We start from the raw sequence: 12,712 nt of genomic DNA on the forward strand, positions 1-12,712 counted from the left end.
GGGAGACCTCACAGCCCATTACAACCAGTTTCATTTGCTTTATTTGCACAGATCTTCATAACGAAGCAAACCAGACATCAAGAAGAACTTTTAGTTCACAGTGACTTCACAACTTCATTTCTTCCACAACACTTCAAAATCAATCTTCCACCTCCCCCTTTTTCACTCCCAAGCAATCACAGGAAGGATTTCATCTTTAAAGAACCATTTTAATAATGTCAGACAAAAAACAAAAGGGAGAAACCCCAGATTATGAAAATATTCAATACGGTTAACTTAATCTTTCATTATTTAAATCGCACCAAGAAGTTTGCATGTTTGATAACAAAACCCTAAGAATTAAAGAGACGATTCAATCTGCTGTAGAATGTCAGTTTTTCTGATATCAACGGCGTATCTTTGCAAATAACAGGCACTTACAAAGATTATCAGTTTACTGGAACAAAACAGAAGACATGAATTAACAAATAAAAGAGTTCAAATTCTCTAACTTAGAACCCTCTACTTCCAAGGTTCTAGCCTATGAAAAAGAATTGTTCCAACCAAAACAATCTACACTTCACGTATGTCCTAGTACTTCTCAATGTAATTAGTCTTTGGAGAGAGCACAAGGGAAGCAGTCAATCAGCTTTACATGAGGGACAGAAGCTGAGTACAAGGTCTCTCTCCACAGTCTGCATTGCTGCTATACAGATCAGCTTGCATGAGCGCTCTCTTCCACAGTTGTTTTCACTGCTCCCATAACAAAACAATTTGCATGGAGGTGAAAAAAAGGAGGTCCACTCAATGCTGGCTGCCAGCATGGACTAAAATGATTCTGATACTAAATAGATAATTAAAAAAAAAAAAGAGCTGCAATTGTCCAGTCTATTGGCAGCACTGACCTATCAGACCACATGAACAAGCAGAGGACTTACGGGGTTGTTCAGCCCTTTTGTAGGCTTCTCTCCAGTTGCAAAAGACAATAAAAAGTAAATCATAAAAGGGTTCCTGTAATGCAAACAGTCTACAGAAGTTTGTTTTTAGTAGACTTTGATGCTACAATTATCTTCTAGATGAGCTCAGTTTCACAGCTCAAGGCAAACTCCAAAGTTACAACTTTCCTTTTTCAAGAGAATTTGAGTATTTAACTCTGGTCAGCTTAAAAAAAAGTCTTTGAAGAATTTAAAAAGCTGTCTCAGCTAGACAGTGTACTGATCAACATTGACTCTTTAAAAAAAGAAAAAGGGGGGGAACTGTGTTTAAAGGAAACGGGAAGCAAAATAGGGGGGAACATAAGGAACTACTCAAATCATTATAGATGGCTCAGCCACATGTCTCTAACAAACAGGGGGGGGGCATCATTTTCGTACGGTGTGGTTGCATTAATAATAGGTGTGTCTACAAATTCTATGTCACACAGCTGGGTGCTGCATGGAGAATGCTCCAGCTCCAACACTGTTATGTTGTTAGGCACCGATGAAACAAGTATATTCCTTGGAACAAAAAGGGTCAATTGAGGGCCACGGGCCGGCCAGTAGCGACCAAGATTAAAGCCATTGATCCAAATTTGCCCCTGTTAAAAGAGAAAGAAAACATAATAAAGTTTTAATACTTTGACAATGACCAAATAACTGAACTTTTTAAAGCACAACATGCTTCACATTGTAACTGAATTTTCTTGATCTTTCAGTTTGATAGGACACCAGGATAGAAAATCTGTTCAAGAAAGTGCTAGAAATAACCAAAAGAATCTAAATTCCCTGATGTTTTGCTGCTGCTTTAAAATGAAGCGGTCAAATACTGCAGTCTTTCCAGATATGACAGTCCTTTGGAAATTGGAACTGTTAGAGGTTTCTAACAAAGAATTCTGTAACTAGTCTCAGACCAAAGCAAGCTCTGAAAACTGTATTTATTTGCTTGAAGCTGATTACTGAAGAGAGAAAGAACTTGCAAAAGAAGAAATCAGATTCTCATTCTTCTGTTGTCTGTAAAACATAATACTACATTACGTTTGTACTCCTTTCCTTTGCATGATTTTACAAAATAAGATGTACGGCTTGCCCAGACACATTAAGTTCCAATGTTTGTTATACTTTTAACAGTTCAGTTAACTAAGGAAATTGTGAAATTACAGTACAAAGGTACTGTAATTTACATCAGTTGAAACAAAATTTTTGAGGTTTTGCTGGCGTTAATGTAAATTCGATGACATTGTGGTTAATTCAGCATACAAACTCTTTAAATTACTTTTTGTAACAGAAGCGGCCCTGACAGTTTAAAATACTGTTCTAACATCATAAATATCCCAAATTAAAAACAGAAAACAAGTAAAAGAGAAAATAGGAAAGCAGTCGTTCATACACCAGAAAGTGCACACACTGCAGTGAAACAAATAGAGGTTTTTCCAGACATTTTGACATTAAATTATAGAATCATAGAAGAGATGCCAAACGTTTACTAAAACTGCAAATGGATTCCTGATGTGAACTGCACTGTTCATTAGAAAATATATCAGCTGATCTGGACAAACCAGATTCTTTTTAAGTGTCCTTTTCATCACGTGTCAGACAATTTACAAAGGGTTCAGCAGCCAAAGAAGAGGATGGGAATAGATAATTTCACCTGTGTTTTCCTTCTTGCTTTAGCCTTCAGTAATCTGAATGTAGGGGAAATGCAGTCATGGCATTGATGTACATTGATAAAAATTACAAAATAACCTGAATTTAGGATTGCTGAAATTCAGATAATACTTTAAAGTATTACAGAAGCATGAATGTAGTATACTGAATCTTACTGTGTCAGGTGTTTTGAAGGCATTTTTCTTCTGCTTTCTTTTTTCTAGTATTTATTAAAACAGCTTTTACGGAACTTGCAAGATAAATTTTCAAGGAGCTGGTACATTTGTCAGTGCAGACACATTATTTTATCTCTGCATCCATTACTACAGTTTAAGATCCTAAATCTTACCATGCCAAGGGGTTAATAAACTTTGACCTCAAACTTTTTTTCACATTTAAATCAAGTTCACCTTGGTTCATCACTTGCTTTTGATGTGTTTTAACACATCAAAAATAATACATCTTGTCCGTTAGGATGAGAGAAGCTTTTTAAATCAAGCTTATTACTTTACTTCTGCACGTTTTAGCATAAAACGTGACATTAATGCAAGCCACCCACCCAACACACAAAATGAATTTGCAAATGCACTTACTACTCAGTAGACTAACTACTAGACAGGGTGACTGTAACCCTCTGGGAAGTAGGAGTTTAGCGTAGGAATCAGCTGCATTGGAGTTCTAATGCAGCAGGTATGCTCACACAGGTCTTGGTTTCTGATCTTAATCTTGTTTTTCCAGTAAAACCATGAACTTCATTTCTCATTTCCAAACTGACATTTAAAACATGAACAGCACAGGCGAGGAGTGGATGTCTATCTACAGAAACAAGGTTTCCTCTAATCAGGGTCAGTAACCCCTGATACCGCAGAAATGAAGAACAGTCATGACTGCAAATCCTCTTTTCTGTTCAGATTAAAAAAATAATAATAATCTGATAAATCTAACCACATATCCAGAAATATGCCCCGTTAGTAACACCATGCTTCCTGAAGTGAGGATGAAGGAAGTTTTGTTAATAGGAAACGTTTTAAAAAACACCACAGGCGAGTGAGCTACAGCACAGGTCATCACTGTTAGTGCTTCATCCTTCTGGGCTATCCAGCATGTCATATTCCTTGTCCTAAAATGCAAAGGCAGGATACTACTTAGAACTGCATGCTTTCTTAATAAGCATTGTTTGTGTGGATTTTGAAGTACACAAACAACTGGGTTTTCGCTCCTATTACGAGTTCCTCTCCATACCTCGCCATAAGCAATTTATGCAATGTCACTCAAGGAATTAAGACCCAAATCCAGTGGGACTTGAGCGGAATTTAATCTCTTACAGCCCTCTGCCTTAATAGGCATTTGCTCATTGGTAGAGTTACCTTCAAGTCCAAGATTCTGTCTTTCTTCCCCCCAAACTCAGTTTCACCTCAATCTTATTACTCTTGAGAAACTTATTTAAAATTTTAGTCTCATCCGTACAAACCTTAAAGGATCCATGCAATAACCATATTTACATTTTGTCTGGGGTCTCTTCTCTTTGACCTCTTCAGAGGGTATACCAACTATATAAAGCAGAAGTTTACATTCAATAGATCAGATGAAAAGATTCCCACTGATACCTACGAATTCGTGGACACATTTGCCTTTTCAAAGACAGGAAGATGGTTTGTGATTCATTACATCAGAGAATTTACTGCAAAAGTCCCAGATTCCAGCTCCTGTGCAAATAACTATATTTTTATTTTATTCTGTGATTGTGCAAGATATGTACATGTATAGAAACAGGGACTATGAGACTTCCTCATCCAAGCAGCACTGAAAGCCTGCAATGAATCAGTCTTCTGCATACTGGAAAGTTTGTTAACCACTAAAATGCTGTACACAGATCACCAGCAACTTCTCCTACTCTGCTTTAATAGCAATAAGTAAACTGTTTCAGAAAGGAGTAACTATGCTACCTAACTCCATCACTCTGAATCTATGTCTGAAGTTAATTCCTGAGGCCTCCAAGGGGAGTGATGCTTCAGTTTACACATTCTTGCCCTCTGTGTGTCCCACCGGCAACATGAATAGGTCCTTACTCATTTTGCATGCTGTCTCAAACATGGCACCCTGAAAACATACTCTTTTCTGTTCTAAGCTATACTCCAACCCTGTCAGAAGTTCCTATTAACAGACACCTGCTCACAAGCTTCTTGTGGCATTGCTCTCTGACTCATTCAGTCCAGCCACAGGTAAGCACCAGAAGACAGGCAGTAACACTGTCTGGATCCATACTGACAGGCACACTACTAGCAGTGCCCAGCTCTCTCTATGCTTTGTAACAGGATCCATAGTTTCTCACACAGCTCCACAAACATATTATAGTTACTTTTAATTAAACAACACAACCAGAGAAGTATCCTCTAGCACCTCTCTTTCTCCAAAAAAAAAAAAAAAAGTTTTCTCTCAAGGCACATATACACTCCCTCATTCCAAAAAGCTGTTTCTATTCCACACCGAGACAAGACAAATCAAATCAACCCACAACTAAGTGCAGCATTTCTAAGTAGACTGTCAGTTCAGCTTTCTTGCACTGTTTTTTTTTTATTCTCCCTTTTCTAGACCAGTACTATGTACCTTTTGAGTATGTTTCCCTCCTTTTAGTGGTTTATCTCCAGATTCACTTGAACCAAGGGATCAATTACCTAGTCATTCAAATATATTTGACACGTATCACCATAACATACTTCTCCCAAGACACAGGAAGGTGGACTTTGCCCTTCCATAGAAGTTTCAGTAGCTGTCTGAGTAGACTGCAAGTTTTAAAAGCGAAAGTTGTACCTTTGTCCAGTCAGGAAATTTGACATAGGTGTCTTGAGGCAAGTCTGGAATCCCTCCAGGAATTGAAAGTATACCAGTGTAGAAAGCAGGTGCTTCATAACTCTGTGGATTGCCAACAGATCTCTTTGGTTGGTCGGGGTAGCCATGAATGAAATGGTTCACTGCTCCATCTATATTTAGGGGATAGATTTCCCATTCAACAAGTATATCTTCATCAAGAGTTAAATTTGAAACCAGACCCTAAGGAGGAGAAAAAAAAAAAAAAGATCACATCATTAGCTGCATGTTATTGAAGTTATTCAGATGCAATTATAAACCAGAAATAAAAACTCTTCTGAGTCTAAGATGGAAAGACAAGTATCTGGGTTTCAACAAGTTCTAAGTTTTGCTTAAGAATAAAGGGTTTAATTTATTCACTGTGAAAGTGGTGTTCCTTTTCAAAGTTTTCAGCTTTCTCTGATGCCCAAGTCTCTTTTTTCAACCTTTTTGGGTTTTTTTTTCCGTTAACTGAAAACTTCTACTTTTCTTTAACATGAGCATGATTCAAAAACACAAGACTTAATAAAAAGCAGAAAAAGGGTCATGTAACTTAAGTTTTGAGATAGCATCTAGAGATTTGGTAACACTGAGTCACTAACTCAAGATATTAACCTGCACAATAGCAGAGAAAGCAGTATTTACTTCCTACAAGCCTTATACAGTTAGCATTCAGTATCACAAAATCAATGCACATGCCTCGTGACCCCAATTCAGTGAGATACTTTACATTTACAGTCAGCTTCAAGCCCACATAGTCCTGTTTGGTTTCTATGGAACTCTGTGCACTCTTGAAGCACACCAGGGTACTCACACAAAGAATGCAAAAGGCAAGGCAAAGTCATGATTTAAGAGAAGTGAAAGGAACATTTTCTCCTAAACACACTTCTTAGTTGTGTTACATTAATGATCTCTAACACTGAGTTGCACTGCAAAATGAGGAATTAATTTTAAGCCAATTCTGCTACATCCATATAATCTCCTGAACAGACCCTGTATAGAAGCTGTTTTTCAGTAAAACTGAAGTTCTGTTGCAACCACCGCAAGACGAACAGGAACAAAAAGTTTTATGAATAAAGACACAAGCAAAAACACATTTTCTGTTGTCATGGAGGGCTGACAATACATAGCAGGTCTGTTCTGATGTCTAATAAACATTACACTGACATCACAAGCCCAGTCGTCAGTATAAGCAGAACAGGAACTTTTTTTTCTTACATGAAAATAAAGCATCTGCACAGAGTTAAATGGCAGAACTCTTCTCTACAACCTAGACCTTAATCTGGCAATCAGTTGAAGTAATGCAACAAAGCTTTGGCCAAGACTTTCTAACCTGTCTCCCACCCACCTTTACATGCTAAGAATGGCGTGGTTTTCAAATGAGTTGAGGTGCCTAAAAGCACTCTTACTTTGGTCAGCATAAGAATGCACATGCAATAGATCAGACAGGGACATGAATTTTCCAAGTAGAATAAGGATGTAAGTGACAGTGAGCATGTAAAAAATAAAATAAAAAACAGAAACCACACTCTTCCTTCCTACATTTCCTTCAACAACAAGGCCTAGACCAGCAGGATGTTTTAAAACCAATAACTGCTTAAGATTCTTTCCCAAAAGATAGATGCCAAGTTCCACTTCAAACTCAAAAAAGTGAGAAAAAGCAGCTGAACAAAATTCAGAAAAGCTACCCTGCTGTCTTGAAAGTACAAGGCTAAACAAGATGGAAATCTCTTCCCCCAATGTTATTTTTGAAGCCACTGAATATCTAAAAACAAGGCAGAACTATTCCCCATTTCCAAAAATCAGCACAAAAAATACCTGCCTTAAAAGGTATTCTTTGTGAAGGAGTCTATGGAAATAAGGAACACACATTTTCCAAAGCTACGTGGACAATGTCTCCTTCTTCTGCATGAAAGGATTGTGCTTTTAGAGGTTTATTCTCACAGTGGATGTCTACTATATTTGCTTTCATTTTATCTTTGAAAAGCCAAAACACTGGTATAAGTGTGAATTTCAGCTTAACCACAGCAGCACTGAGCACCTCCCTACTCCAGCCTGCAACCCTTTATTCCATTGTTGCAGGTAAGCAATAAGTACATAAATTTCTTTATCATCCTGTCTATTACTAAATAAATCAAGACAACATTTCCGCTGCCTCTAGATGAAAGAACATTGGGGAACTAGCTACTCTCTTGCCACTCAGAAGAAGAGTAAGGAGCCTCGAAATGACAGTCTAGCACTAATTCTACCCTCTGGAATTGTATGTCACAAGCACAGAAAATACTCAGATACTGATACTTTAATTCAGAGACATTTATACATCTTAAAATCTCAACTGCTTTGCCTTGACTAGGGTCTTGGAATAACTGGAGATGGACCTCGAAATCCACATGACACTTGATAAGGTAACCAGTCAACTAGTCTCCTTTAAATCAAACCTTCTGTTTGCTGCTTAACCATACCCAATACATACTAATTTACCAATGCAAAGAGGCCCATGCTCCTCATGGCAGCAAGACACAAGTGTGAGAGCAGGTGATTCTGCCTGCTGGTGATCTCACAAGACCCTTCCCAGTCTATGTTTTACTATTAAACTGGAATTTGTAACAGGCCCAAACTCAGTCCAAGTCTGGAATCTCATCAGCAAAGCAAGGCAAGATTTATACACTCTTCCTGCTCCCTCACAGCATACGTGCCTTTGGTTAAGAACTCAGTGGTACAGTTCAGCATAAGTCTTCATTCCCATGACATTTATCTTTCTCCTGCTGTTGCACCCAATCTAACCAAGATACACTTTGGACAGTCTCAGTTCTGCTCACAGACAGAATTTAGACCGAGAGGAAGCATGGGCTTCTATCGATTGGTGTCACCCACAGTACCAAAGGGAATCACAGTCACCAGACAGTTATTAATCTGTATGGTCAAACATTTGACCAACTTTCTGGAAGAACACTGCCAAATCAATTTAGGCCAAGTCTAGTTGCAGTTTACAATAGATTCGTGCAGTTTGGGGCCGGCAATTCTAAACTTAACTGCAAAGCTTTCTGTCATTACCCTAATACTGTTTGTAATCTACCAACATCAAAAACTGAAAAATAAAATATTATAGCATCCCATGAACACTGCAGAAACACATCAGACTGCCCTCTATAACACTTCTCTCCCTTTCTTTACAAAATGTCGCCCAGCACTGGGAACCCCCTTAAGTCTAAAACCAGATAATCTTCCTTTTTGTCCCCTGCCTTTCTCAGTGGTTCTTTTGTGGTATTGCTGCTAATGGTAGGAGGTGACAGCTCCAAAGCATAGCATGGCTTTGAGAGTGTTTGGAAACTTTCTGAAGATTATCTCTACAAGATCAGTCCAAACCTGAACTGGCAATGTGGCATGGTGAAGTGCTTGCAAGACAGCCTCATATCACTGCACTGAAAATGTTGCAGGAGTACACTGCTGACAAATGAAATGGGACACAAAAAGATACACAAAAGTATGTGTGTACACACAGAAATACAACCACAGGACTCACAAGCCACTAAGCATGACTGAGACTAGACAGATTTCTAACTTATTTTTGAGTTTGTCTGAACAGTTTTGCACATCTTAAAATATCTCCTTACCTTGAAGTCATTATTGAATCTTCCAAAGTTGACTCGGCCCATATTCTCTACTAAGATGTCCAGATTTGCTCCAGCATTTCCAGTTATATTTATCATTAGTGACTTGCCCCTTTCAAGGACTCCTTGCTGAACCTATATGAATTACACCAAAAAGAAGAAAACAATCATCATTGAACAAAATAACCTCTGCCATCTCTCCCTTCGATTTACATGAATAAGAGAAAGGGGTAAAGGTAAGAAACAAAGGAAAGTTAAAATATGTATCTTTTCCTTTCCTCCTTTTACACACCAGCACACACACACACACACGCTCCAAAACCTGGTATGTCAATATTCATGTCTCAGTACATCAACTAGATGTACAAGTCGCATCAGTCACATTCATACAAATGAAGTCATCCCTTTCAGTGGTTTAATTCAACTAAATCAATTTTCAAATTCTAGTGGCTTTTGTTGCACTTGATTCACAAAATATTAATCTAGTAACTGAAAACATTTTGTAAGTGTCCGAGATTAAGAGATGATTCATGTCCCAGTTAAGCTTACATCAATATTTAGCTTTATTTATTCCCATTCTCGCATCAGGAAAGAAGAGCTTGACATGGCAACATCAGTGAACACACTGCAGACAGCCATCAAGTGTATTGGTGTGTATATGTATGTATATAAAAAAAACTTCATATAAGCAGTTATTTTTCTACTTATTTTTCACTGATGTCATGAATGTGTATCAACATTCAAGTACTTCAAAAATGGAAATGCTGTTTTATAATTTCTGAAACATGACTACAAACATTTAGTACAAATCAGCTAAATACTTTCTTCATCTTATTAAATGATATTATTAAATAAAGTTGCTTTGGTAAGCTGAAGAAAGGAGAAAAAAGGCAGATTGTGTTCATATCTTTCATGAAGGCCACTCATAGTAGTAATAGACACCAGCAAACAATGGTTACCCCATCCACAGAGACATAAGCACGATCATGGACTCCATCGAAAGGTGAACTCAGTTGTGTTGGCTCTGTGCAGTTTTTCGGAAGCTTTGTTCTGTACAGTACAAACCCAAAATACTAAGAAAAGAAAAGGAAAGAAAAAAATCCCCAGATTAATCAACTAAATTATTGTCTAGCTTCAATTGTGGTCATGCAGTAAACTATCCCACATTCCTGCTTACATAGTCACACTGAAACATAAAACTTTCATTTCCTTCAGAAAGCATCTACCAGAGATACCAGCTTCAGATTAGAGTTCACTGACTTTTAAGTGATGTGTATAAATTCCACAGTTTCAATTTTGAATTGTTCATCAGTAAATCTACATAACTATAAAAGACAAAAGTCTTGGCTACAATGGTATTTCACCAATAAAAACAAACCATTAATGACTAACAGTATAATTTCTTCATTATGATAAAAGTAGATGAAAAATCCTTTCATAACTGACCTCATATAACAAAGTACACTTTGTCAAGCAACACATTCATCAGGTCAATATTACCTATTTTACAAACTATCAGGAACATTTCAGAATATTTTTCACTAAGTTCTCCAGCAGTAAATAAACAAAGTCACAGTCATTTGACTTTTTTTTCTCATCACCAAGCGAAACAAATTAAAAACAAGATAAAAGATGTATTGTCAGCAGCCACAAAACCATTTATCTTCAAGACTCAGATTAGAAGACGGCAGGAAGAAGAGAGAGTAAACCATTTCCAGTCCACTATCATTATGACATTTACCTTGCATTTGTAACAGGGTGCCCAGAAAAAATGAAAATAAAATGTGGGAAGATATTACACAGCTCCACTGAATGCTCTCTCAGGAGCTTTCCTAAACAGAGTTCAAAGGTGGGAAGGAAGAGAATGAAATAAAGGCCGACTAGATAATACATTCTGCTACAATGTACTACTTACTGTAGCTTCTCTCCCACCTCTCTATTAGTGTCTGGGAAAGGAAAAATTTGAACTTTGAATCCTTACTTGATTAATGCCTTAGAAAATATCCCAGGCACCTGCTGAAATGCATCAGCAGGCAATTAGCACCCATGTTCCAGTCTCTGTTAAATTCAGCACTAAAGGGAGCCATATATTGTTAATGGAAATACATTGTCACTCAGCAGCAAGGGAAAGATCTTCCACTGGGAGGGAAGATATGGAAGTCATCACAACTGACAGGGAGATTGATGCAGAGAGACAGAGGAAAAAACAGAGGGGAGAGTGGGAGTCAGCAGAAGCTATAGCAAAACACAAAGTTATGTACTTTTCTTATCAGCCAGTGAAGTGAATACCCTGTGAGCATGTATTGCAGTGAGTTGCAACATAAGACATTTCTCCTTCACCACATCTTCTCTTGAAACAGCATTTAGTAAAAGAAAAGGATGAAAAATAGGTAGAAGGCCCACAAATAGCATCAAATGGATTGCATTCCCCAACTCCAAGCTCCCTGACCTTCATGAAAACGCAGTGTTTCATCCACTGCTCTCACTCTGACAGCAGGCGAGGAAATAAATATATATAGCATATATATCTACACTCATGAAAAGAGAAATCCTTGGGTGCAAAACAGTAGGACTGTCAAATATTGAAAGGTCTCCTATCCAAAAAATCCTGAACACCTTTCCAGCACTATTACTTCCTGTGCTGAAATAAGGTGTAATATGCTGGACATAAGAGCAGTCATACAACGGAGGGCTGTTCAAATAAACTTGGCAAAATGACTGCAAAATGCCTAACAGAGGAATCCTTACCTGCTTGAGCTGAACGAAGGTTAATGGGTAAGTGCTTTTCACTGGTCCAGAAGGTGACAGCCTGTCAAGAACCTCCACCACAGTGCCCACCTGCAGCACAGAAAAAGCAGTAAAATGCAGTCTAAATGTAACTTGGTTTTAGAAACTTAAAGGCTGTAACTTAATGTCACATATAAATAGGTGGACTGATTTTAATGAGACTAGCAGCAAAGTACAGGCTAGTCACATGCTTAACTACCTTGCTGAATAAGGAAGGTACATATTTACAATTAAATTGCCTTTTGTTGCCATCTGCAACTTAAATTTGTGCTTATACAAGTTTTCTGCTCATCTACAATCCTATCTGAAAATCATTTATGAATTTGACGTTACTCAAGATGTACCAATACGCATAATATTTAACAAGATCAAAAAGTCAATAGCATTTATACTGTTCATGTAAGATCTCAGTCTCTTTCACTAGAAGTACCATCCCTGTTATGGTAATTATACACCAGGCATCCCAGTAGTTCCCAAATAAAGATCTGCTTTCAAATACTCACCAAAAAGCAGAGTAAAAAAATAAAAATTAAAAAAAAAAAATCAGGCATTTACAATAAAGAAAAAACGATCTCTACATGCATCCACAGCAATACAAACTTCTTAGGCTACCTAAATAACTGAGATATTAAATTTCTGCACAGCATATATGAAAAAAACTGCTGAAATAATATATAGTAATATACACTGTTTGGTTTAAAATCCTTCTATATGTGACAGAAGTAATCATGAATCATCTGTGCATCTGCAAGTATTTCTTCAGTATGTAGACATAGGTCTAAACAAACTTATCTCAGCTCTAACTAGAAACAAGAGAGCAAGAGGAGACCATAAGCACGCAAAGGGCAACACCTTCACTACCTGGAG

The 12,712-nt window shown here is 37.6% G+C and overlaps 1 protein-coding gene across 1 annotated transcript in view; it reads right to left on the bottom strand.

Annotated features, from left to right (window-relative positions):
• Positions 1-188: 188 nt before the first annotated feature.
• GLB1 (galactosidase beta 1) overlaps positions 189-12,712 on the bottom strand; it is a 45,753-nt gene continuing 33,229 nt past the window's right edge. Inside the window, exons 12-16 of the mRNA NM_001278147.2 lie at positions 11,807-11,896; positions 10,018-10,131; positions 9,062-9,193; positions 5,412-5,651; positions 189-1,555 (exon numbers count right to left, since the gene is read on the bottom strand). Of these exons, the coding sequence (NP_001265076.2) occupies positions 1,295-1,555; positions 5,412-5,651; positions 9,062-9,193; positions 10,018-10,131; positions 11,807-11,896 (837 nt within the window). The 3' untranslated portion in view covers positions 189-1,294. The remainder of the gene's footprint in view (positions 1,556-5,411; positions 5,652-9,061; positions 9,194-10,017; positions 10,132-11,806; positions 11,897-12,712) is intronic.

Source organism: Gallus gallus, chromosome 2 (genome assembly GCF_016699485.2).
Source record: "Gallus gallus isolate bGalGal1 chromosome 2, bGalGal1.mat.broiler.GRCg7b, whole genome shotgun sequence".
Lineage (NCBI taxonomy): Eukaryota > Metazoa > Chordata > Aves > Galliformes > Phasianidae > Gallus > Gallus gallus.